Source organism: Gorilla gorilla, chromosome 18, assembly GCF_029281585.2.
Source record: "Gorilla gorilla gorilla isolate KB3781 chromosome 18, NHGRI_mGorGor1-v2.1_pri, whole genome shotgun sequence".
In the NCBI taxonomy this organism is placed as follows: domain Eukaryota; kingdom Metazoa; phylum Chordata; class Mammalia; order Primates; family Hominidae; genus Gorilla; species Gorilla gorilla.
The window spans coordinates 98379228-98406231 of NC_073242.2; the positions used below are offsets into that span (position 1 = coordinate 98379228).

The following is a 27004-nucleotide window of genomic DNA, read 5'->3' on the forward strand; positions in this document are numbered from 1 at the left end:
TTCTCTTCTTTTGATATTATTATGAAAATAATGTGCTTTTATTTATTTATTTTTGAGATGGAGTTTCACTCTTGTTGCCCAGGCTGGAGTGCAGTGGCACCACCTCGACTCACCGAAACCTCCGCCTCCTGGGTTCAAGCGATTCTCCTGCTTTAGCCCCCCAAGTAGCTGGGATTACATGCATGCGCCACCACGCCCGGCTAATTTTTTGTATTTTTAGTAGAGATGGGGTTGGTCAGGCTGGTCTTGAACTCCCGACCTCAGGTGATCCGCCCGCCTTGGCCTCCCAAAGTGCTGGGATTATAGGCGTGAGCCACCGCGCCCAGCCATGTGCATATTTTTAAAAACTCAAATAGTACAAAAGGGTATACAATGAAAAAAAAATCATTTTGTTTTGTGAGTTTTTAAAAACTACATAAATGTTACATTCAACTTTTCCTTATTCTCCAGATTCTTTTTTGTTTGGTTAGTTGGTTGGTTTTTTTGTTTCTTTGCTTACTTTTTTTAGGCAGGGTCTCATTGTGTTATCCAGGCTGGAGAGCAGTGGCACGGTCACAGCTCACTGCAGCCTCAACCTCCCAGGCTCAGGTGATCCTCCCACTTCACCCTCCCAGGTAGCTGGGACTACAGGTGTGCGCCACCATGCCCGGCTAATTTTTTGTAGAGTCAGGGTTTCACCATGTTGTCCAGACAGGTCTTGAACTCCTGGGCTCAAGCAATCCTCCACCTCAGCCTTCCAAAGTGCTGGGATTACAGGCATGACCCACTGTACCTGGCCTTCAAATGTTCTTCATTTGCTATTTCTTAGAAGTCTTTAAAGCAGAACGTCGTAGACAAAACAGAAAATAAGTACTTCAAACCACCTATCCTCCCAAGCTTTCCTTCAGTAAATGCCTCCCTGCTCAGGTTTCTGAAGTTGGGGTCTAGTATGAGGCTATCTATGAAGTATTCAAAAGGCCAAAATAAGAATAGACCTCCATTCTTGGATTTGGAAATCAAAGCCATGCCTTTTAGGTGCTCTGCCTCTGAAATAATCATATTAATGCAGACCACACGAGGATCGAGATTATGTGTAGATATCTGTGGATATGTCCAGAGTGGCAAGAGCTTGAGGCGTCATGTCCCAGTGCACCTTGTTATGTGAAGTTTAATTGCACATTCATCTTGATTCCTGATATTGCCAGGGTCCTGAGAACATTATCTGTAGCTGTATCTCCCCATGTGGAAGTTGGATAGCCTATTCTACAGTTTCTCGGTTTTTTCTCTATCGGCTGAATTATGAACATGACAACATAAGCCTCAAAAGGGTAAGTGATAGTCCAATGTCTGGTCACATAAGAGGAAACTTCCTAAATATGTCATTTTTGTGTGAAGTGGAAATCAACTGGATGTGAATCCTTGCTCAGTTAAAAACTATTTGGAGATTTGGAGAGGGCTGTTACGAAACAGTGTTTTATTTGTTTGTTGTTTTTTTTTTTTTTTTTTTTTGAGACGGAGTTTTGCTCTTGTCACCCAGGCTGTAGTGCAGTGGCACAGTCTTGGCCCACTGCAACCTCCGCCTCTTGGGTTCAAGCGATTCCTGTGCTTCAGTCTCCCGAGTACCTGGGATTACAAGCGCCCACCACCACGCCTGGCTGATTTTTGTATTTTTAGTAGAGATGGAGTTTCACCACCCGTTGGCCATGCTGGTCCTGAACTCCTGACCTCAAGTGATTCACCCTCCTCAGCCTCCCAAAGTGCTGGGTGCTGGCATTACAGGCGTGAGCCACCGCGCCCAGCCTTTTTTTTTTTTTTGACCGAGTTTCGCTCTTGTCACCCAGGCTGGAGTGCAATGGCACCACCTCAGCTCACCGCAATCTCTGCCTCTCGGGTTCAAGCCATTCTCCTGCCTCAGCCTCCCGAGTAGCTGGGATTACAGGTGCCCACCACCAGGCCTGGCTACTTTTTGTATTTTTAGTAGAGATGGAGTTTCACCATGTTGGCCAGGCTGTCCTGAACTCCTGACCTTAGGTGATCCACCCCCTCAGCCTCCCAAAGTGCTGGGATTACAGGCATGAGACACTGCGCCCGGCCCACACCCAGCCTTTATTTCCATTTTGAAATTTTGAGGTATGTTCTTAGAGGGATAGGGTAATGCCCTACAGGCAATAAAATTAAAGCTTTTCTGTTTAGTGGTTTCGCGTGCGACTTAGTTATTTCCTTGATAGAGAAGTGAATATTTACTAAAGAGATGAAAGGGGGATGTATAGATTACTGGAGAGAAACCAGTGTTCTGTGCCGAGTCAGTTGGCTTACTTAGAGACAGGAGCATTAATGTACCTTAAGCTTAGCTGTGATTGTTTCTGATGGGCTGTAGGTCTCCCTTCTCTCACTGGCTTTTATTATTGGTTCACCCAAAGGTTTCCAAAATGCCAGCATTCCTTCGCTCTGCCCTTCAGATTTTGTTTTCTGAAGATTCAACAAAGCTCTTTGTAGCATCAAATCAAGGAGCTCTGCATATTGTTCAGCTGTCAGGAGGAAGCTTCAAGCACCTGCATGCTTTCCAGCCTCAGTCAGGTGGGAATCTGGTAACTGGCCATGGGGAGACTTGTCGTGTCTAAGATGTAACTTTTTTGCTTTTAAGCCTCCATGTCGGGGGTTCCCTCATGTTCCTCCTACCCTGCAGATACACTCACTCACATGTTTGCTGTTTCAAGTAGGAGATAGCTGGCAGATGAAGACTCTCGATGAGATCTGCAATGTTCTTCACACCTACTCTTTTCTCACTGGGTTTTTGATTCCTTATTTGGGGCCAGAGAAGTTTCATCATCCTTAGTTTGTTAGCAGAAGAAGAAGAAAGTTAAAGTCATTTGCAATCCTGATACCCAGAAATAGCTACCATTAATATTTTGGTATTTTCTAATATGTATTTGTATATAAGTATTTTGTGGGCATGTTGCCTTTTTTGGTTGTTTGTTCATAAAAAGGTACAATCATAGATCGCTGCCACCTCGACCTCTTGGGCTCAAGTTATCTTCCCATCTCAGCATCCTGAGTAGCTGGGACTATAGACGCTCACCACTATGCCCAGCTAATTTTTCATTTTTTTTGTAGAGACGGGGTCTCATTATGTTGACAAAGTTGGTCTTGAACTCCTGGGGTCAAGTGATCCTCCCATCCTGCCCTCCCAGCTGAGATTATAGGCATGAGCCACTGTGCCTGGCCCAAAAGTATTCTTATACATACAGTTTAATTACCTGTGTTCATACAATGTTCCTGAGAATTTTTGTTTTCCTTGAGAATGTGAGTATTAATGAACGAGTGTGGCTATGTAGCTAGCTATGGCTAACTGTTAAGGACTTGGACTCAGTTTCCAGATTAATTAAGCTGGTAGTTGTTTTGATACTTCCTATGGGCCTTTCCCCTCTCCCTTGTCCTGGATTTTAGCTGCTGCTTCACTGTCATTTACACTCCCATCAGCCTGGAAAGTCAACTCTTTTTTTTTTTTTTTTTTTGAGATGGCCTCACTCTGTTGCCGAGGCTGGAGTGCAGTGGTGCGATCATGGCTCACTGCAGCCTCACCCTCCCCAGGCTCAGATAATCCTTCCACCTCAGCCTCCCAAGTACACAGGAGCATACCACCACACCCAGCTAAGTTTTGTATTTTTGTAGAGACAGGGTTTCACCATGTTGCCCATCCTGGTCTTAAACTCCTGGGCTGAAGCAATCCTCCTGTCTCAGCCTCCCAAAGTGCTAGGATTACAGGTGTGAGTCATCATGCCTAGTGCAAGTCAACTCTTTTATCTTGAACTCTCACTGTTCATAAGCTGATCCAGAAACCTACAGGAGAAGAAACCCAAAAGTTAGGGGTCAGATAAATCAAACTATTTATTATCTATATATGTTTTTATTACAAAACTTAGGCTGTTTATCTTATATCTAGCTCTCCTTGAGATTCGACTCTGCATTATGTATATGACTTTATTTTTTCCACTTCTCTCGTCTCACTTCCCCTTGTAGTCAAGCTGGTTTCTTCACAGCTCTCAAACCTGCATATTCTACTCCTCGTCACTTAGCTTGCACTGTTCCCCATCCTTTTTTCCTCATCCCCACCCATCCTTTGGCAGCTGGGTTATGCTTGTTATAAAGCCATGTTATCGTTTGGGGGCGTTACATGCAGCACGCATTTTGGCATAGAGCATCACTGTCCAATTTTTATCCCACACTAGTTGTCATGTTGCCAGATTGGTTTAAAGTCTCTAGATGACAAAGATGGCTCAGACGTGCCCATCCTCCCTTAGTGCTAAATATACAGCAGGCATCCAATAAATTAAAGATATGCTTCAAGTCTATTGAACTTGCTGTTTGTCCGTAACTTTTTTTTTTATTATTAATTTATTTATTTTTGAGACAGAATTTCAAAAGACAGAGTTTCTTGTTGCCCAGGCTGGAGTGCATTGGTGCCATCTCGGCTCACTACAACCTTTGCCTCCCAGGTTCAAGTGATTCTCCTGCCTCAGCCTCCCTAGTAGCTGGGATTACAGGCACCCACAACCACGCCCAGCTATTTTTTTTTTTTGTACTCTTAGTAGAGATGGAGTTTCACCATCTTGGCCAGGCTGGTCTTGAACTCCTGACCTCAGGTAATCCACCTACCTCTGCCTCCCAAAGTGCTGGGATTACAGGTGTGAGCTACCACGCCTGGCCTGTCCATAATTTTGGTTTAAAAAAAATCTGGGGGCCGGGCACAGTGGCTGACACCTGTAATCCCAGCACTTTGGGAGGCCAAGGTGGGCAGATCATAAGGTCAAGAGATCAAGACCATGCTGGCCAAAATGGTGAAACCCCATCTCTACTAAATATACAAAAATTAGCTGGGTGTGGTGGTGCACGCCTGTAGTCCCAGCTACTTGGGAGGCTGAGGCAGGAGAATGGCTTGAACCCGAGATGCAGAGGTTGCAGTGAGCCGAGATTGCACCACTGCACTCCAGCCTGACAACAGAGTGAGACTCCGTCTAAAAAAAGAAAAAAGAAAGAGGCCAGGCGCGGTGGCTCACGCCTGTAATCCCAGCACTTTGGGAGGCCAAGGTGGGCGGATCATCTGAGGTCAGGAGTTCAAGACCAGCCCAGCCAACATGGTGAAACCCCGTCTCTACTAAAAATACAAAAATTAGCCAGGCATGGTGGTGGGTGCCTGTAATCCCAGCTAGTCAGGAGGCTGAGGCGGGTGAATCACTTGAATTTGGGAGTTGGAGGTTGGAGTGAGCGGATCCGCCACTGCACTCCAGCCCGAGTGACAGAGCTAGACTCCATCTCAAAACAAAAAACAAAACAGAAAAAAAACCATTTGGTAGGAAAGGAGTTTGAAACAATTAAAGTATATATTTTAGTGGCAGATGCTGCCGTCATTCTCTATTCCTGTAGTAAGCAGTGTCTTAGGCCTGAGGAAGTAATAACTTCTGTTTTATCTCTCTGGACCTTCTTTATAGGCAGGATGGCTAAATAAGTAGATGCAAAAAGTAGAAACATTAACATCTAGAAGTAATTTGCACAGTGATCAGCAAATTATCCTGGCAGTGATTTAAAACTCTAAGGGTCTCCTTGGCTTTTGCCATCATCTCCAGGGCAGGGCTGGCTGTGGACACTGTGTGAATTCAGAGATGTAACTGTTTTGTCCTCACAGGAACAGTGGAGGCCATGTGTCTTTTGGCAGTCAGTCCAGATGGGAATTGGCTAGCTGCATCAGGTACCAGTGCTGGAGTCCATGTCTACAATGTAAAACAGCTAAAGGTGAGCATAGGATTTCATGGCAGCAGTTTGAATCATTGTACAGGAGCCAGTTCACCCTGCAGTTACAAGATTCAAGGCAGATTGGCATGACCTGGAAATTTATTAGACTTTTTTCTTTTTCTTTTCTTTTTTTTTTTTTTTTGAGACAAAGTCTTACTCTGTCACCCAGGCTAGAGTGCAGTGGCGCAATCTCGGCTCACTGCAACCTCAGCCTCCCGGGTTCAAATGATTCTCCTGTCTCAGCCTCCTGAGTAGCTGGGATTACAGGCGTGTGCCTCCACACCCAGCTAATTTTTGTATTTTAATAGAGACGGGGTTTCACCATGTTGCTCAGGCTGACCTTGAACTCCTGAGCTCAGGCAGTCTGCCCACCTCGGCGTCCCAAAGTGCTAGGATTACAGGCATGAGCCACCGCGCCTGGCCAGACTTTTTTTTTTAACTAATAAATTTTCCAGGTTTGGAATCCTGTTTTATTTTTATGGAACCTGGAAGCTATACTGTGTAACATTAAAAGCAGCTAATGGAAACAGTGAAACCCATTCATACCTGGAAATTTGAAATTAATGATCTGTGGGTGATGTAAACACATCCAGGTTCTTTCTGTGTTTTCGGGAGGAAAATTCTGATATACACAGACAAATAGTTGCAGATAATAAGAGTTCCTTTCATGGCTTGCCTTGTAATCTCAAGGTAAACATAATCAAAACTTCGAAAAAGGAATACTGGGAAAACATTCTTCACTAATCAGTAATGATGCTGTCAGTCATAAATTGAGTCATTAGTGATCCCTTACAAGTCCTCATCTTCATTATAAGAATCAGATTCGAACTACCCAAAACTTGCAATAAGCATTAAAAGTGTATAGAATAACATCAGACTGCAACACTTAATGGGTTTACCTGTTAACTGCATAGTGTAACCTTTGTTGCATTATGGTAGGAGCATGTACTGAGCACTTGTCTTTGAGCCTTGCCTGGCATTTAAAGAGTGTTTGTGTGTAGCGTGCACATGCTTTGCAATTGTACATAAAAATCCATGCCTAGGCATTTATTTATTTTAAACCTGGTGTAGAGCTGTAGACTCCCTATTCAATGACACATTTATAAGCAGTTTGTACAGATGGATTTACTCAGGGAAAGGCTTTACTCTCAGTTCTCCACAAACGCTGTTAGTTTTGTAAGCGGTTAAATAAGCTTTTTATTTTTTTGAGACAGGGTTTCACTCTGTTACCTAGACTGAGTGCTGTGGCGCAGTCACAGCTCACTGCAGCCTTGACCTCTCTGCTCAAGCGATCCTTCCACCTCAGTATCCTGAGTAGCTGGGACTACAGGCGAGTCCCACCACACCTAGCTAATCTTTTTTATTTATTTTTTTTTTTTTGTAGAGATGAGGTCTTGCTGTGTTGCCCAGGCTGGTCTTGAACTCCTGGACTCAAGCGTTCCTCCCGTCCTGGCCCTTCCGAAGTGCTGTAGTTATAGGTGTGAGCCACTGCGCCCAGCCAATAGGCCTTTTGTTTTTTTTTTAAGATCGAGTCTTGCACTGTTGCCCAGGCTGGAGTGTGGTGGTGCAGTCTCTGCTTACTGCAACCTCCGCCTCCTAGGTTCAAGTGATTCTCCTGCCTCACCCTCCTGAGTAGCTGGGATTACAGGCGCACGCCACCACGCCCAGCTATTTTTTTTAATTTTTGGTAGAGATGGGGTTTCACCATGTTGGCCAGGGTGGTCTCAAACTCCTGACCTCGTGATCCGCCTGCCTTGGCCTCCCAAAGTGCTGGGATTATAGGCATGAGCTACTGCGCCCGGCCAACCAATAGGTATTTTTTTAAGAAAATGAGGACTGGTGCGGTGGCTTACGCCTGTAATCCCAGCACTTTGGGAGGCCGAGGTGGGTGGATCATGAGGTCAGGAGTTCAAAACCAGCCTGGCCAACATAGTGAGATCCCGTTTCTATTAAAAATACAAAAATTAAGCCAGGTGCAGTGGTTCACGCCTGTAATCCCAACACTTTGGGAGACCGAGGTGGGTGGATCACCTGAGGTCAGGAGTTTGAGACCAGCCTGGCCAACATGGTGAAACCCCGTCTCTACTAAAAATACAAAAATTAGCCAGGCATGGTGGTGGGTGCCTGTAATCCCAGCTACTCGGGAGGCTGAGGCAGGAGAATCACTTGAAACCGGAAGGTGGAGGTTGCAGTGAGCCAAGATCATGCCATTGCACTCCAGCCTGGGAGAAAGAGTGAAACTCCATCTCAAAAAAAAAAAAAAGAAAAACAAAAAATTAGCCGGGTGTGGTGGTAGGCGCCTGTAATCCCAGCTACTTGGGAGGCTGAGGCAGGAGAATCACTTGAACCCGGGAGGCAGAGGTTGCAGTGAGCTGATGATCACGCCACTGCACTCCAGCCTGGGTGACAAGAGCGAAACTCCATCTCAAAAAAAAAAAGAAATGAAAGTTCATTGGTTGGGGAAATGCCTGAAATTTTTGGAACTTCCCTAGAACCCTTTTGAATTATGAGGAGCAGTATTTAAACCCCTGACCTAGACCATTCAATCTTTGCTGAGGAAAAGTGTCACTTTGAGTTGCCACTTGTGTCTGTTATTTGTTCCCAGCTTCACTGCACGGTGCCTGCTTACAATTTCCCAGTGACTGCTATGGCTATTGCCCCCAATACCAACAACCTTGTCATCGCTCATTCGGACCAGCAGGTAAGGGAGATTCCAGTGCTTTCTAATCCCTTCCTGCTGGATAGTAACCTAGAAGCTGGAATATTGGGCAGTTGCGGGGAGCTTTTTTTTGAAGGTGTTGGAGGATATAAGGTAGTTTTCTCCTGTGTGAAGTAAAGCTTCCTTGCCGGTCTGGGCTCATCATAGGCCAGCAGTATGCATTGGTTTGATGGGATGCAATTTAAATGGAGAAGCACTAAGATTCTAGAGTAAAGAGTCACAAGAGGGAGGAGGAATTTTGAAGTACTCATTTTCCTGATTGTTTTAGAGGAGAGATGACATGGGCTTGGGTATTAAACTGGATATGGGATGGAATAAGATTTTGAGAGTTGAAAGTGACTGAAAGATTGTATCATTCACCTTTACGCTTGCCGATGAGGAAATCAAGCCCTAATAAGATCAGGTACCTAATCTCAGCCAAAATTAGAACCTAATCTACTTTTTTCTATACCAGTTTGTAAGGAGATTGTGATTATAAGGAGATCTTTAAAAAAAAAAAAACCTGGGCTGTGGAATATATTAGGAAGTTATCAATAATTATATTAGGAAGTTATCAATAATTCATCTGTAAAATTGGAGATGTTAATATCTACCTCACTGAGCTGTTGGGAAGATTAAATGTAATCCAGGAAACACATTTAAGTAGACTGCTAGGCAAATGATGCTTACTGCTTTGATGGTCAGTTTTTTTTTTTTTTTTTTTTTTTTGAGACAGAGTCTCGCTCTGTCACCCAGGCTGGAGTGCAGTGGCGCGATCTCCGATCACTGCAAGCTCCGCTTTCCGGGTTCATGTCATCCTCCTGCCTCAGCCTCCCGAGTAGCTGGGACTACAGGTGCCCGCCACCACGCCCGGCTAATTTTTTGTATTTTTAGTAGAGATGGGGTTTCACCATGTTAGCCAGGATGGTCTCGATCTCCTGACCTTGTGATCCGCCCACCTCGGCCTCCCAAAGTGCTGGGATTACAGGCTTGAGCCACCACCTGATGGTGGCTGATGGTCAGTTTTTACACTCACACATGCACACACGCACTGTCCAAAAAGTGAAATCTCTCAGTTTTATAGATTTGAGTCCTTGACCAAAGACTGAAAGAGTAGTGAAGCCACACATCTTTGCCTTTGTCACACATAATGATAATTTCCCCCATGACACCTTTTACTGGCACTTAATCCCTTAAGTGCTTCTGAAAGTAAAACTGATGGGAAGTTTTTTATATCTGTTAGATTAGGAAAGATCAAAGACTTGATAATATACAGTGTTCTGAAGGTTTAGGGAAACAGTACTCTCACACATTGTGTAAACTATCCTAACCCTTTTGGAGGACATTTTGGCAATACCTTAAAAATTTTAAAGTCCACATGGTCTTTGACTTAGAAATTTCAGTTCTAATCATTCTTTTTATATATATATATCTATATATAGATCTATATATAGATACGTATCTATATATAGATCTATATATAGATATATATGCTTCTAGCTGTGCAAAAAGACATTTATACAGAGACAGTTCATTGCAGCTTTGTTTGTAGTAGACAAAGATATGAAACAAGCTAATGTCCATTAAGCAGAGTGGATAAGTAAATCATGATACATGGATAAAATGAGTGGACTATTCTGTGTTTCAGAATGGGCATGACCGATATATATGTGTGTTAATGTGGGTCAGTCTCCATGATATAACACTGAGCAAGAAAAGCAAGATACAGGACACTACATATTATGTGCATAAAATAGCTCTGAAAAGATGGGCAGGGCGCGGTGGCTCACGCCTGTAATCCCAGCACTTTGGGAGGCTGAGGCGGGCAGATCACGGGTCAGGAGATCAAGACCATCCTGGCTAACACGGTGAAACCCCGTCTCTACTAAAAATACAAAAAATTAGCCGGGCGTACTCATGGGCGCCTATAGTCCCAGCTATTTGGGAGGCTGAGGCAGGAGAATGGCTTGAACCGGGGAGGCGGAGCTTGCAGTGAGCGGAGATCACGCCACTACACTCCAGCCTGTGCGGCAGAGTGAGACTCCATCTCAAAAAAAAAAAAAAGTGTTGGGAGAGCATAGAATGAATATAATACAGTTGAAGCTTTGTATAGATACTTTCTGGTTAGGAATGAGAATGCCCTTCTGGTCTTTCTGAGTACCAGCCTGCATTTCTCTATGTCATGTCCTCCCTCAGATATTTGAGTACAGCATCCCAGACAAACAGTATACAGATTGGAGCCGGACTGTCCAGAAGCAGGGCTTTCACCACCTTTGGCTCCAAAGGGATACTCCTATCACACACATCAGTTTTCATCCCAAGAGACCGATGCACATCCTTCTCCATGATGCCTACATGTTCTGCATCATTGACAAGTCATTGGTGAGTTCTTCACTGCTACCTCCCAAATCTTCTTCTGAATCTTAAAGTTCTAAAAGCAACAAGTACAATAAGGTAAGAGGACGGAGACTCAGAATAAAGGTAGCTAGTAAATCAGAATAAAGGTAGCTAGTACATTTCTTGGAGGAGAGGGGCTTTTGTTTTACAGATTCCCTGGTTTGTGTTCCCACAGTTCTTCGGGAGGCTCTCAGGGAAGGGGCTGGCCTTTGTGTACTGGCTTTTGCTGATTTGACCATTTGTCTACTTTGCGAGTAAGCACATAAATCTTACACAGAAAAGTGATTAGGCCAGTATTCAGAAGGTGACCCTCATCCGGAAGTATCATTGATTTGGCTAACTTGCTTTCAACTTTGAACTCTGGGGTATCTGAATAACCTGGTTTCATTAAAGGAGGTACAGGCTGAGGTTTTGACCTCTGTGCCCCTTGGCTAAAGCTACTAAAACGCTGTCTGCAGGCTTGAGGAATTGGTCTTAACATCTTCGAAAAACCCAGCTAGGAAAATTCTTCATGGCTGTGATTTACATGGGATACGAGCATTTTCTTCAGTTTTAGATTCCGTCCTCTTTGCCAGCTGCTGTTTTGATTCACCCTGAATTTATATGGCTTTTCTGGGCAGGTGCTTTGTTTCCTAGGAGCATTGTGGCCGTGCCTGTCCTGCACTTTGGGCTTAGATTACAACCATCACACGGTGTTTTGGTGTATTTGTGAAGGTGGGGGTGGAAGGAACATGGGGGAAAGCAGCAGATGGCTCTAAAGGAGGTGTGCACGGGGATGTGTCACTGGAATCATCTCGTGGGCCCTGCGACCTCTGGGTGTGGGAAGCAGAGCTGGCTGACAAGTGCCTTCTGCCAGATGAGTGATACAGGAAGGTCTCCTCCCACTCTCTTGCCTCTTTGTAATTGAGCCCAGATCATTTTTTCCAAAGCATTGGCTTTAAGTTCATCGCTTCCTTATAGTAGGCATAGCTATTTCCCAGGAAGTCAGAGACAAAATATCATTTCTTTGGCCAGAGGCCACCTCGAGGTGTCAGTGACATCAGCAGGGGTGGTTTGTGTTGAGGTTTTGCCTGGGGAGAACTTCAGTCACTTGTCCAGTCTGTGATCTGGTTGGGGGAGAGTCTAGAAAGCACAGACCCTGTGTGGGCTGAGCTCCTGCACTTGCCAGTTTGTTCCTTTCTGACAAAGTGATACTGATGAGACAGGCCAGAAGCCCCAGAAGGGCCCTTTGATCTTGCTGCATGGAGTTAACAAGCTCTCTTTGCCTCATACTCCCACCCTCTGCAGTGTGGCTGCAAGAGTAGCTTCAGCTCTTTCTCCCTCTCTCTCCTTTTCTTCTTTTCTTCCCCTCTAGTTTTTCTGAATAGAGGTATCATGGCTACAGCTGTTTTCCTGAATTAACGAATGTCAGGGAGGTACTGAATATATATGATGGTTAGAAGATGATGTTGGGCTCAAAATGCACTACAGATCTTTGGTCTGCAGAAGCCCAATAAAAGTAACCATTTAAACAATGTGTCTTTGTTTTTTTAGCCCCTTCCAAATGACAAAACCTTACTCTACAATCCATTTCCTCCCACGAATGAATCAGATGTCGTCCGGAGGCGCACAGCTCATGCTTTTAAAATTTCTAAGATATATAAGGTAAAACATCTTGTGTTTTTATTCTGGATAGTTGGTTCCTTTGTGATACCAAAATGTAATAAACTCCACAGTCGGAAGATAAGAGCACCTTCAGTTTCCATGCAGAGAACCTGGCTTGTGGGAGACAAGTCACCTTTTTGAGGCTGGCTGTCCCTTATATATGTTTTATTGTTCTTGCCTTAGTAGGTTAGAGGCAGGCACATCATACTTAACCAAAATGAAATGCGTAAGTAGTGAGAAATGTTGGTGCTGAGGGTAGAGTCTTTGTTGGCATGAGAGCTGGCTTTAAATTTTACTTGTTGGAGTGTTCCATAGGATAAATGTCAAGCAAGCTGGGCTTGGTAGCTCATACCTGTAATCCCAGCACTTTGGGAGGCCAAGGCAGGTGGATCTCCTCAGCCCAGGAATTCAAGACCAGCCTGGGCACCATGGTGAAACCCCATCACTATTAACAAAAAAAAAAAAAAGGAGAGTTCTGTAAATTACTCATTACTCAAATGACTCAAATGTGATTAGCTTCTTGATGCATTTGTAGCTTGCCAGTTGTCAGTTGCCTTAGACTGGGTATGGTGATTCACGCCTGTAATCTCAGTACTTTAGGAGGTTGAGGCTGGAGTTCAGGACCAGTCTGGGCAACATAGTGAGACCCTGTCTCTACCAAAAAAAAAAAAAAAATACAAAAATTAGCTAGGTGTGGTGGAGCATGCCTGTAGTCCCAGCTGCTCAAGAGGCTGAGATGGGAGGATAGCTTGTGCTCAGGAGTTCAAGGCTGCAGTGAGTATGATTGCACCACTGCACTCCAGGCTGGGTAACATCGAGATTCTGTCTTAGAAAAAAAAGAACTTAGGCTTTAAAGTCCTTGCTTAACATTGATTCTTGAGATATAAGAAGCATAGATTTTCTATCCAGAGAAATGTAAAAAAATCCTGCTGAGACCTTTTATGAGTGAACTTAGTTAAAAGCTCCCAATCTTGGCCGGGCACAGTGGCTCACGCCTGTAATCCCAGCACTTTGGGAGGCCAAGGTGGGCGGATCACAAGTTCAGGAGATCGAGACCATCCTGGCTAACACGGTGAAACCCCATCTCTACTAAAAATACAAAAAATTAGCCAGGCGTAGTGGTGGGTGCCTGTAGTCCCAGCTACCCGGAAGGCTGAGGCAGGAGAATGGCGTGAACCCGGGAGGCGGAGCTTGCAGTGAGCCGAGATTGCGCCGCTGCACTCCAGCCTGGGCGGCAGAGCGAGACTCAGTCTCAAAAAAAAAAAAAAAAAAAAAAAAAAAAAATGGCTCCCAATCTTGAGCCAGGCGCAGCCGTGCACACCTACCTGTTGTCCCAGCTACTCAGGAGACTGAGGCAGGATGATTGCCCAGGAGTTCAGGGCTTCAGTGCATGTTGATCATGTCTATGAATGACCACTGCTCTCCTGCCTAGGCAACATAGCAAGACCCCCATCTCTAAAAAATTTAAAAAAAAAGCTTTTAGGCATTCCAACTATTTTGAGTCCCAGGGCAGGAAAGATTGTCAAGAAATTTAAATCATTTGAGCCTTGAACTAGGCTAACCTTTTAGCTTAGATGGTGTCTACCTACAGTCAGTTCTTTCAGGACTAGCCCTGGATCCTAAGTCCTGGTAGAATAATTATCATCCCTCTGCAGCCTCTACTCTTCATGGATCTTTTGGATGAAAGAACACTCGTGGCAGTAGAACGGCCTCTGGATGACATCATTGCTCAGCTCCCACCACCCATTAAAAAGAAGAAATTTGGAACCTAAAACAGGGCACTGTCTGTGTCCTTCCTTGAACTGTCTACCCTGTTGCTTTTCACAAATCATGGTAATAAAACAAGTTATTCTTGAGGACTAGTCATTATAAATGTTTTCTTCCAAAATAATGGACAGTCATTTCCCTTCATTGAATGAAAATGAATGGAAATTCCAAATGAGGTATTTGTATTGGGGATAGTGTGCTCAGTAGCTACAAACTCATCTAATGTTGATTGAGTCCTGCTTATTCTGTAGGCCGCAATCTCAGAAGAAAAGATATTTGTGTTCTGTTCCCTATTACATGCCTAAGGCTTCAGAGAGCTGATAGCCTTCACTTCCTGCCAGCCCCCAGCCCATGCAACTGCGTAGGAATCTGCCCATCCTCGCCCTGGAGGGCAGAGGATCGTAATTACTTACCCAGGATAGCCTGACCACTAATAACCATAATCAGCCTTAGAGTTCAAGGAAGAATTTCAACTCCAGCATTATAAGGGAGTGCTCCATCTAAAAAATAGATGCCTTTGACCTTTGACAGCCGTTAATTTTATTTAAAAGTAAAAAAAGCTTGGGTTATCCGTCCCATTAACTGCCTTTTTACCTGTTATATGCTGGTTTCAAAAGGTATGGAAGGGCCAGGCATGGTGGCTCATGCCTGTAATCCCAGCATTTTAGGAGGCCGAGGTGGGAGCATCACTTGAGTCCAGAGACCAACCTGGGCAACATAGGGAGACCCTATCCCTAAAGAAATACAATATGAAAAAAAGATATAGGAGCTGGGCACACATCAGTAGTCCCAGCTACTCGGGAGGCTCACTGGAGCCCAGGAGCTTGAGACCATAGTGTGCTATGATCATACTGGTGAGTAGCCACTGCACTCCAGCCTGGGCAACATAGTGTGAGACCCTGTCTCTTTTAAAAAAAAAAAAGGTAAGGAAACACTGGGCAGGAATTTTGTTAGGGATTAAGAGTAGAGATGGGGACCCGAGAGCCCACCATGTATTTCACATTTTTCATTCTCCTACCTGCTCTGACATTGTTATTCCCACGTGTGTTATCAACTGGCCAGTTTTAATGTGATCTTTAAATTAGAAAGTGAAGAACTCTAGTTAACTAAACTGAGCAGATAGATTTCTTTCCCTTCTCGGGATGTATTCTGTTGCATGCCTGCGTAAACCCAGTTTGTGTGGTTTTCGTTTGTTTGTTTTGGGGATGGAGGGCTGAAGTGTGGGCAGAGAAGTGTGTGGGTTCTGATGACATCATGAATGAAGGGTTGGTGAAAGACATTTTGCTATGATTAGCCCCACCCTCTATTCTGGAAAGGGAAAATAAATGAGGATTTAAGGTAGATGTTTGGGGGGAGAATTAACAGAGAGAGAGAGGTTATAAGAGAGATAAACAGAGCCCAATAATTTATCACATAAAGGACAGCCTATTTTAGGTTTGATAAGAAAGAACAAATATGATAAGATTTATAATGGATGTCTTTGCCTCTGCCCCACCTGTTAGGTTTTACAGTGATAGGAGTAATTTAAACAAATACCTGCTGGGCGCCATGGCTGTAATCCCAGCACTTTGGGAGGCTGAGACTGGCAAATAGCTTGAACCAAGGACTTTGAGACCAGCCTGGGCAACATGATGAAACTCCATCCCTACAAAACATACAAAAATTAGCCAGGCGTGGTGGCAAGCACCTGTAGTCCCAGCTTCTCAGGAGGCTGAGGTGGGAGGATTGCTTGAGCCCAGGAGGAAGAGGCTGCAGTGATCCCTGAGCACGCCGCTGCACTCTAGCCTAGATTTTTTTGAGACCCTCTCTCAAAGAAAACAAAATACCTGCAACTTTTTAGATCACCTGTGTAAAAAAAAAACTTGCCTCTTGTTGAATAAATTTTTTTCTGTAAGGTATATTTTCCAGTCTGGATTAGACTGGACTATTAGGGACCTTTTTAGTTTACTGAAGATTCTGTCCTTTCTAAGAAATGTTTTAAGTGGTTGAAATGACAAGTTCAAGTTGCTGGTCTACACTGAATACTTGTGAACAGATGGAGGCTAGGATGCCTTAAATAGTAACTCACTTGTGGCCCGGTGCAGTGGCTCACACCTGTAATCCCAGCACTTCGGGAGGCCAAGGCAGACAGATCACTTGAGGTTCAGGAGTTCAAGCCAGCCTGGCCAACATGGCAAAACCCCATCTCTACTAAAAATACAAAACTTAGCCAGGCATGGTGGCACACGCCTGTAATCCCAACTACTTGGGAGGCTGAGGCAGGAGAACTGCTTGAACCTGGGAGGCAGAGATTGCAGTGAGCCAAGATCGCACAGAGCGAGACTCCATCTCAAAATAAAATAATAAATTAACTCACTTGCTTTTCACTCGTAAAGCTGTAAATTCAGAGAATCCTTGTCAACTGGAATCTAGTTTATGGCTTGACTTACTTAAATTCTAAAATCTTGTGGGTTGTGGAGGATGTAATTCTCACAGAGAGAGCCCACAGATCATCTGAATGAGGAACTAAAAGTTCTGAAAGTAGAAAGCATTCCTTTTCAACTTTTCCAGCCAGTGATTTGTACTTCCTTAAATGGTATGGGAAGTAAGTGCTTTGGGCCTTGAAATTCTTCCGAAGTAGAAAACTTGGAATACAAATGAAGCAGAAACTGACTAGGGCAAGTTAGAGAAATTGAGGGAAGGGAAGGGAGGGGAAAGGAGGGGAGGGAATGTGAGGGGAAGGGACTGTGGGAGAGGGGAGAGGAGGTGAGGGGATGTGAGGGGAAGGGAAGGGAAGGAAAACCAGTATTAAAAAAGGGGACCGCTTTAGTGCATGGGTTTCAGGGTGTTTTTACTTTGGGGGTTTGTGTAACCTAGACATTTAAAATGTTTCCCTCTTGGTGTTATGTTTCTGTTTTGGCCATTTTGCATACCTCTGCTCATTCTTGGGTTCTACAGAAAAATTCTGATTTGAAACCAGCCCAGGAAAGGTCTTTTTTGCCAATCTGACTCAAATGCTTTAAAAATTCACTGTTCTCATGTACTGGTTAGTAAACTAATCTCTGAATGGATAATTCACATGTACTGTGGAGAGTATAGCAAATTCAACTAAGAAGAACTAAAATCTTGGAATATTGGAACATAGAGACCATCAAATTTGGGGGTTTTTAGGCTTTCTTTTGAGCATCAACCTTTCTTTAAATGGTACTTAATACCGAACCACAATGTATGCTGTAGATAAAAATGAAGTTATTCCTACTGGGTGGAGATGAAGCAGGAGTTTGTAAAAGAAACGTGACTCTCAGTCTCATTTTTTTTCCTTTTTTTTTCTTTCTTTTTTTTTTTTTTTTTTTTGAGACAGTCTTGCTCTGTCACCAGGCTGGAGTGCAGTGGTGTGATCTCGGCTCACTGCAACATTCGCCTTTTAGATTCAAGCGATTCCCCTGCCTCAGTCCCGAGTAGCTGGGACTGCAGGTGCCCACCACCATGCCCAGCTAATTTTTTGTATTTTAGTAGAGACGGGGTTTCAGCATGTTGGCCAGGATGGTCTCAATCCCCTGACCTAGTGATCTGCCCACCTCGGCCTCCCAAGGTGCTGGGATTTCATGTGTAAGCCACCGCACCCGGCCAGTCTCATTTTTACAGTCGTGGAAATGGGAGATCAAGAAGGGAAGAGGTAATTTTTCCCATAGTCACACATTGATTTGTTAGAGGCCAAGGTGGCATTCTTCAGCTTATTCCCCCACTATCTCAGTTATAGGAACCTAATCATAAATATGATTGTCAGAAGCATTTGAACCAAAGCAAATGTATCTTGAATAGGAGCTAGGTAAAATGAGGCTGAGACCTACTGGGCTGCATTCCCAGACAGTTAAGCCATTATAAGTCACTGAATGAGATAGGAGGTCGGCACAAGATACAGGTCATAAAGACCTTGCTGATAAAACAGGTTGCAGTAAAGAAGCCAGCTAAAACCCACCAAAACGAAGACGGCAACAAGAGTGACCTCCGGTCGTCCTCACTGCTACACTCCCACCAGCGCCATGACAGTTTACACATGCCATGGCAACGTCAGGAAGTTACCGTATATGGTCTAAAAAGGGAAGGCATGAATAATCCACTCCTTGCTTAGCATATCATCAAGAAATAACCATAAAAGGCTGGGTGCGGTGGCTCATGCCTGTAATATCAGCACTCTGGAAGGCTGTGGTGGGCGGATCACCTGAGGTCAGGAGTTCCAGACCAACCTGGCCAACTTGGTGAAACCCCGTCTCTACTAAAAAAAAAAAACAAAAATTAGCTGGGCATGGTGGCACACACCTATAGTCCCAGCTACTAGGGAGGCTGAGGCAGGAGAATCACTTGAACTGGGCAGGCAGAGGTTGCAGTGAGCCGAGATCGCACCACTACACTCCAGCCTGGCGGCAGAGTGAGGCTGTGTCTCCAAAAAAAAAAAGAAAAGAACCATAAAAATGGGCAACCAGCCTTGGGGCTGCTCTGGCTTTCCTTCACTTTCTTAATAAACTTGCTTTCACTTTACCAACTCGCCCTGAATTCTTTCTTGCGTAAGATCCAAGAACCCTCTCTTGGGGTCTGGATTGGGACCCCTTTCCTGTAACATGATGATTAGCAGGCATGATACACAAAGTATTTTCCGTTTCGTGGGCTACAGGGAAGGTGTTGGAGCACTTGATCTAGCTGTAATATTGAGTTATGTGGGCAGTCTTTTGTGTTAGTCATATAGAGTGTAGTAATGTACAATCTAGGACATTGTCTCCTGCTCATGTCTGGGTGTTTCTTGGGCCAATTCCTGGGTGTGGCTCATAACTGTGTCCATTTTCTTTCACTTTTATTTGGCCTTCGTACTGGCTGTTTTCCCATCAGCAGTGTTTGAAAGTATTTGTTTCCTTATTCCTTACCAATGTATTGGCAGACTAATTTTAGCCTATCCAATGGGTGAAAAATGCTATCTCATTTTACTCTGCATTTCCCTGTTTACTAATGAGGTTGCTCACTTTATGTGTTTGGCTGTTTGGCCAATTGCATGAATTACATATTCATAACCCTTTCTCCTTTTTTTTCCCCTAATGTGTTGTCTTTTTCTTTCTTTCTGGTTTTTTTTTTGAGACAGTCTCACTCTGTCACCCAGGCTGGAGTGCAGTGGCGCGGTCTTGGCTCACTGCCAGCTCCGCCTCCCGGGTTCAAGGCATTCTCCTGCCTCAGCCTCCTGAGTAGCTGGGACTACAGGCGCCTGCCACCATGCCTGGCTAATTTTTTGTATTTTTAGTAGAGACGGGGTTTCACCGTGTTAGCCAGGATGGTGTCGAGCTCCTGACTTCGTGATCCGCCCACCTTGGCCTCCCGAAGTGCTGGGATTACAGGCGTGAACCACCGTGCCCAGCCGTGTTGTCTTTTTCTTTTAGTATTTCAAGGTATTTTATGACGTAGATCAGCACTGTCCAATAAACTTTCTGTGATGATAGAAAAGTAGGCCAAGCGTGGTGGCTCATGCTTGTAATCGCAGCACTTTGGGAGACCAAGCCGGATGAATCACCTGAGCTCAGGAGTTTGAGACCAGCCTGGGCACCATGAAACCCCGTCTCTACTAAAAATACAAAAATTAGCTGGGTGTAGTGGCGCATGCCTATAATCTCAGCTACTTGGGAGGCTGAGGTGGGAGAATTGCTTGAGCCTGGGAGGTGGAAGTTGTAGTGAGCAGAGATCATGCCACTGCACTCCAACCTGGGTGACAGAGTGAGACCCCTGTATCAAAAATAAATAAGTAAGGCTGGGCACGGTGGCTCACACCTGTAATCCCAGCATTTTGGGAGGCCGAGGCGGGTGGATCATGAGGTCAGGAGTTCGAAGCCAGCATAAGGTGACTCATGCCTGTAATCCCAAGTGCCTTGGGAGGCTGAGGTGGGCGGATCACGAGGTCAGGAGTTGAAGACCAGCCTGACCAACTTGGTGAAACTCTGCCTCTACTAAAAATACAAAAATTAGCCAGGCATGGTGGTGTGCGCCTGTAATCCCAGCTACTCAGGAGGCTGAAGCAGGAGAATCGCTTGAACCTGGGAGGCAGAGGTTGCAGTGAGCCGAAATCGCACCACTGCACTCCTGCCTGGGTAACAGAGCAAGACTCCGTCTCAAAAAAAAAAAATTCTGTTCTTAGTCACACTAGCAACATTGCAAGTGCTCAGTAGTCACATGTGCCTAGTAACTATCTTACGGCATAGCACAAATAGAAAACATTTCTGTTTTATTTATTTATTTATTTTTTGAGACGGAGTCTCACTCTGTCGCCCAGGCTGGAGTGCAGTGGCACCATCTTGGCTCACTGCAACCTCCACCTCCTGGCTTCAAGCGATTCTCCTGCCTCAGCCTCCCAAGTAGCTGGGATTACAGGCATGCGCCACCATGCCCGGCTAATTTATATATATATATATATACACATACATATATATGTGTGTGTGTGTGTGTATATATATATATATTTTTTTTAACTCTGAACTTTTTATTGGCCTCCTGCTCCTCAAAGGGTACCCTGCTTCTGCTGGCTTAATGCCTCAGAACTTTGGTGTCGTTGGTCTCAGACACCACTTTGCCATCCACTGTCCGGCGGGTGGTGGTCTTTTGGATGGTTTGCAAAAAATATGGAACGCTTCACGAATTTGCGTGTCATCCTTGCTCAGGGGCCACGTTAATCTTCTCTGTATCGTTCCAATTTTAGTATATGTGCTGCTGAAGTGAGCACAATTTTTATATTTTTTGTAGAGACAAGGTTTCACCATGTTGGCCAGGCTGGAACTCCTAACCTCAGGTGATCTGCCTGCCTCAGCCTCCCAAAGTGTTGGGATTACAGGTGTGAGCCACCATGCCTGGCCAGAATTTTTAATTTTAATTTAAATAGCTACATGTGCTAATAGCTTTCATATTGACCAGCACAGATCTAGATGTTCAGGCTTAGCTTTGTGTCAGTTCATTGTCTTTAGGAAGTTATAGAATTTAGTAACAGTTATACATTTATTGAGTGGCTACTATATGCAACTCACCAAAAACAGAAGAAAAATACAGCCTCAGCCCTCAAGAACTATACCGCCTAGAAGGGGAGAGAAGCAAGTAGATCAGTCATGCTACATGAGGTCAGGCACAGTGGCTCATGCCTGTAACCCCAGCACTTTGGGAGACCAAGGCAGGAGGATTCCTTGAACTTGAGACCAGCCTGGGCAACACAGTGAGACCCTATCTCTACGAAAACATTTTTTAAAAATTAGCCAGATGTGGTGGCACATGCCTGTGTTTCCTAGCTACTCGAGAGGCTGAGGTGGGAGACTTACTTGAGCCTGGGAGGTTGAGGCTGCAGTGACCTGGGACCACACCATTGCATTCCAGCCTGAGAACAGAGCAAGACCCTGACACACAGACACACACACACACCACACACACAATAGAGTGGTTTCCACAGAAGGAAGCTAAGCAGTTTAGGAAAGTATGTGGAAAAGACAAGTTGTTTTGGATACAGAGTCCTTCAGCCAACATGTAGTGAGAAATAAGACCAGTTGGGGTGGGCCTTCCAGTCTGTGGTCCAGAATTTTCATTCAGTGGAAAACACAGCTGTGAGTCACTCACACATTCAACGGAATGACAGTAAAAATGCCCATTTGTGTAAGGGGCAGAAGAGACTGGAAGTTAGGGAGGCAAAAAACAGGCTGTTGTGTAGGTGACGTGGGGTCTGTGTTAGGGCTGCCATAACAAAGCACTATTGGGATGGCTTCAACAACATAACTTCTTTTTTTTTTTTTTGGAGACAGGGTCTGGCTCTGTTGCCCAGGCTGGATTGCAGTTGCTCAATCTTGACTCATTGCAGCTGTAACCCCTGGGCTCAAGCAATCCTCCGGCCTCAGCATCCTGAGTAGCTAGAACTACAGGTGTGCGCCACTACACCTGGCTAATTTTTTTTTTAATAGCCCAAACTGTCATTTTTTCTTTTTCTTTCTTTTTTTTTTTTTTGGAATAGAGTCTCACTCTGATGCCCAGGCTGGAGTGCAGTGGCACGATCTCAGCTCACTGCAGCCTCTGCCTCTAGGGTTCAAGCACTTCTCCTGCCTCAGCCTCCCAAGTAGCTGGGGTAATAAGTGTGTGCTACCACACCCAGCTAATTTTTGTATTTTTAGTAGAGACGGGGTTTCACCATGTTGGTCAGGCTGGTCTCAAACTCCTGATCTCAAGTGATCCACCCGTCTCGGCCTCCCAAAGTGTTGGGATTACAGGCACGAGCCACCGCACCTGGCCTTTTTCTTTTTTGTTTTTTTAATCAAGGATCTATTTTTTTGTAGAGATGGGGTCTCACTATGTTGCCCAGGCTGGTCTAGAACTCCTGAACTCAAGCAATCCACCTGCCTTGGCCTCCCAAAGTGCTGGGATAATAGGCGTGAGCCACTGTGCCAGACCAGAACTTTATTTTCTCATAGTTCTGGAGGCTAAAGGTCTGAGATTGAGATCAAGGTGTCAGCAGGATTTTTCGTTTGTTTTTTTGTTTTTGGTGGTGGTGGTTGTTTTGAGACAGAGTCTCACTCTGTTGCCGAGGCTGGAGTGCAGTGGAGCGATCTTGGATCACTGCAACCTCCACCTTCCAGGTTCAAGTGATTCTCCTACCTCAGCCTCCTGAGTAGCTGGGATTACAACCATGCAACACCATGCCCAGCTAATTTTTGTATTTTTAGTAGAGATGGAGTTTTACCATGTTGGCCAGGCTGGTCTTGAATTCTTGACCTCAAGTGATCTGCCAGCCTCAGCCTCCCAAAGTGCTGAGATTACAGACGTGAGCCATCGTGCCTGGCCTTGTTTTTTAGCTTTTTGTTTTTTTGTAGAGACGAGGTCTTGCTATATTGCCCAGGCTGGTGTCAAACTCCTGGACTCAAGTGATCCTCCTGCCTCCTGATGTGCTGTGGTTACAGGCATGAGCCACCACGCCAGGCTGGATTGGTTTCTTCTGAGGCCTCTCTCCTTGCCTTGTAAATGACCATCTTCTCCCTTCATCTTCCCATGGTCTTCCCTCCATGCATGTATCTCTGCCCTCATCTCCTCTTATAAGGAAAACAGTCAAACTGGATTAGGGCCCACCCCAGTGACCTCATTTTAACTCAGTTACCTCTTTAAAGATTCTATCTCCAGGCTGGGTGTGGTGGCTCACACCTGTAATCCCAGCACTGTGGGAAGCCAAGGCAGCCGTATCGCCTGAGGTCAGGAATTCGAGACCAGCCTGGCCAACATGGTAAAACCCCGTCTCTACTAAAAATACAAAAATTAGCTGGGCATGATGGCAGGCATTTGTAATCTCAGCTACTCGGGAGGCTAAGGCAGGAGAATTGCTTGAACCCAGGAAGCGGAGGTTGCAGTGAGCCGAGATGGTGCCATTGCACTCCAGTCTGGGCAACTAGAGGGAGACTTCATCTCAAAAAAAAAAAAAAAAAAAAAAGAGCCCGGGCATGGTAGTTCACGCCTGTAATCCCAGCACTTTGGGAGGCCAAGGCGGGCGCATCACGAGGTCAGGAGATCGAGACCATCCTGGCTAACACGATGAAACCCCGTCTCTACTAAAAATAAAATAGCCGGGCGTGGTGGCAGGTGCCTGTAGTCCCAGCTACTCGGGAGGCTGAGACAGGAGAATGGCATGAACCCAGGAGGCGGAGCTTGCAGTGAGCTGAGATCAGGCCGCTGCACTCCAGCCTGGGCGACAGAGCGAGACTCCATCTCAAAAAAAAAAAAAAAAAAAAGAACTGGTGAAGGGGGAAAGTAGACTTTTAATTTAATTTTTTTTTTTTATTTTTTTTGAGACAGTCTTGCTTTGTCACCCAGGCTTGAGTGCAGTGGCACGATCATGGCCCACTGCAACCTCCGCCTCCCGGGTTCAAGCGATTCTCCTGCCTCAGCTTCCCAAGTAGCTGGGATTACAGGCGCCTGCCACCATGCCTGGCTAATTTTTGTATTTTTAGTGGAGACAGGGTTTCACCACGTTGACCAGGCTGGTCTCGAACCCCTGACCTCAAATGATCCACCCACCTTGGCCTCCCAAAGTGCTAGGATTACAGGCGTGAGCCACCGTGCTGGGCTGACTTTTATTTTTAGATATTATTTGAATTTCATGACAAATTACGTAATTTCCATGATTGTCAATAAAAAAAAGAAAAAAAACACTGGTGATTTTCCGTAACTAAGTGGATTCGATGAAACTAAACTTCTATTTAGTGTGTCCTTGCTAATATTTTCCTTTAAAAAGTCTCAGTGCTACAAAACTGTCACCAGCTGCTGCTTATTAGGAATGTGGTTAGCAGATGTGGGTTTTCATAGTCATGCTGTATGAGATCGTTAATCCATTTTTGCGGGTTTCAGATGGTTAGTGATTTATCTTGGTGGGATGAATTAAAAATGTGCTTGCATCAGCTAAAGGACATATGCACCTTTCTCTCTTTTGTGACATGTTTGTGCTGGAGTGAAAATATATTGCAGGATATTTCTACTGGAAGGTAAAGTAGTACTATTCATTGAAAAGGATAACTGATCCTGCTGTCTTCTAAGTGGGGAAGAGTTATGCATAGATAATTTTTCAAAGCTGGATGTTGGATCAGTTATTTTATAAGCTTATTTCTCCCTTTGGCTTCTTCCTTAGTAGTAATTGAGTGGCTCCTGCTTTTATTCCTCTGGCATCAGGCCACCTTTGTGGCAGTGACCTTCAGGCTTGCTAAGGGCTGCAGTTTTGCTTGAGGCCCTCCTTCCTTATGAAATTACACAATACTCAAACGTTGGAACCAGCCCCAGATCCACTAATTCTTTTCCTTTGACGGACTCTTGGCAATCTATACTGTCTTTCAGCCAAAGTGTAGCTTTATACAAGATGTTTGTCACCGAAATTAATTTGGCCATTTGCCCTTTAAGCATGGCATCAAATGGTGTTATGGCATACTCATTCCTAGATAAAGTATAGACTAGCAGCTGGAGAGTTTTTTTTTTTTCTTCCTTCCTTCCTTCCTCTTTCTTCTTTTCCCTCCCTTCTTTCTTTCCTTCCTTCCCTCCCTCCTTTCTTCCTGTCTCTTCTCTTCCCTCCCTCCCTCCCTGCCTGCCTGTCTCCCTTCCTCTCTCTTCCCTCCCTCCCTCCTTCCCTCCCTTCCTTCCTTCCTTCCTTCTTTTTGAGACAGGGTCTCACTGTGTCACCCAGGCTGGAGTGCAGTGGTCTGATCACAGCCCACTACAGCCTTGAACTCCTGGGCTCAAGTGATCCTCCCACCTTAGGCTCCCTAGTAGCTAGGACTACAGGTGCCCACCACCACACCCAGTTAGTTTTTGTATTTTTTATAGAGATGGAGTTTTGCCACATTGCCCAGTCTGGGCTCAAGTGATCCTCCTGCCTCGGCCTCCCAAAATGCTAGGATTATAGGCTTGAGCCACTGTGCCCAGCCAAGAGTTTCTATCAAAGGTTTTATTGTTGGTGCTGCTGAAAGTCAGCTGGTAATAACAGCAATGGGTACTCATTTATTTATTTATTTGAGATGGAGTCTTGCTCTGTCGCCCAGGCTGGAGTGCAGTAGCACGATCTCGGCTCACTGCAACCTCCACCTCCCAGGTTCAAGCAATTCTCCTGCCTAAGCCTTCTGAGTAGCTGGGACTACAGGTGCATGCTACCAAGCCCGGCTAATTTTTTTGTGTGTTTTTAGTAGAAACGGGGTTTTTGTATTTTTAGTAGAGATGGGGTTTCACCGTGTTAGCCAGGATAGTCTCGATCTCCTGACCTCATGATCAGCCCGCCTCAGCCTCCCAAAGTACTGGGATTGCAGGTGTGAACCACTGTGTCCAGCCTTTATTTTTTATTTATTTTTATTTTTATTTTGTTATTTACTTTTTGAGATGGAGTCTCACTCTTTCGCCAGGCTGGAGTGCAGTGGCGCAATCTCGGCTCACTGCAACCTCTAACTCCCTGGTTCAAGCGATTCTCCTGCCTCAGTCTCCCAAGTAGCTGGGATTATAGGCACGCACCACCACGCCCAGCTAATTTTTGTATTTTTAGTAGAAACGGGGTTTCACCATGTTGGCCAGGATGGTCTCGATCTCCTGACCTTGTGATCCACCCGCCTTGGCCTCTCAAAGTGCTGGGATTACAGGCATGAGCCACCGTGCCCTTTCATTTATTTTTTGAGACAGAGTCTCACTCTGTTGCCCAGGCTGGAGTGCAATGGCGTGATCTCGGCTCACTATAACCTCTGCCTCCTCAGTTCAAGCGATTCTCGTCCCTCAGCCTCCTGAGTAGCTGGGATTATAGGCATGCACCCCTACACCAGGCTAATTTTTGTATTTTTAGTAGAGACAAGGTTTCATCATGTTGGCCAGGCTGGTCACAAACTCCTGGCCTCAAGCGATCTGCCCGCCTCGGCCTCCCAAAGTGCTGGGATTACAGGTGTGAGCCACTGTGCCCGGCCGCCATTTCCTTTTTTCAGAGGTAAAGTAACATGACTCTTCAAAGAGTGATCATAGCTTGTCTCACTGTCCTTAAGAAACTGTGGAAACAGATGTGCTCTCTTTTTATTTCAGATTTCATTATCCACAGTAAGTAGATTTCCACTGACTCCTTGAGATTTCCTAGATGGTAATTTTCACTCTGCAAGGAACCAATAACCTTCAGAGGAATTATTTGAAAGGACTGTAGCGCAGAAGGCACTGAATTTCAATCAATCATATGTTTAATGAGTTCCTTCTCTG

General features: G+C 45.0%; 1 protein-coding gene and 1 non-coding gene across 5 annotated transcripts in view; one reads left to right on the forward strand and one right to left on the reverse strand.

Moving 5' to 3' along the window:
- UTP4 (UTP4 small subunit processome component) overlaps nt 1-14364 on the forward strand; it is a 36739-nt gene extending 22375 nt beyond the window's left edge. For all 4 annotated transcript variants that reach the window (XM_019011981.3, XM_055366272.2, XM_019011982.4 and 1 more), the window contains 7 exons: nt 1185-1307; nt 2400-2556; nt 5663-5769; nt 8375-8470; nt 10664-10849; nt 12398-12508; nt 14164-14364. In XM_019011981.3, the coding sequence (XP_018867526.1) occupies nt 1185-1307; nt 2400-2556; nt 5663-5769; nt 8375-8470; nt 10664-10849; nt 12398-12508; nt 14164-14280 (897 nt within the window). In that variant the 3' untranslated portion in view covers nt 14281-14364. The remainder of the gene's footprint in view (nt 1-1184; nt 1308-2399; nt 2557-5662; nt 5770-8374; nt 8471-10663; nt 10850-12397; nt 12509-14163) is intronic.
- Nucleotides 14365-20901: 6537 nt separating this feature from the next.
- LOC115931178 (U6 spliceosomal RNA) lies at nt 20902-21008 on the reverse strand. Its single transcript, XR_004067720.1, has one exon. It is a non-coding gene; the product is annotated as a U6 spliceosomal RNA (small nuclear RNA).
- Between the last annotated feature and the right edge of the window lie 5996 nt (nt 21009-27004).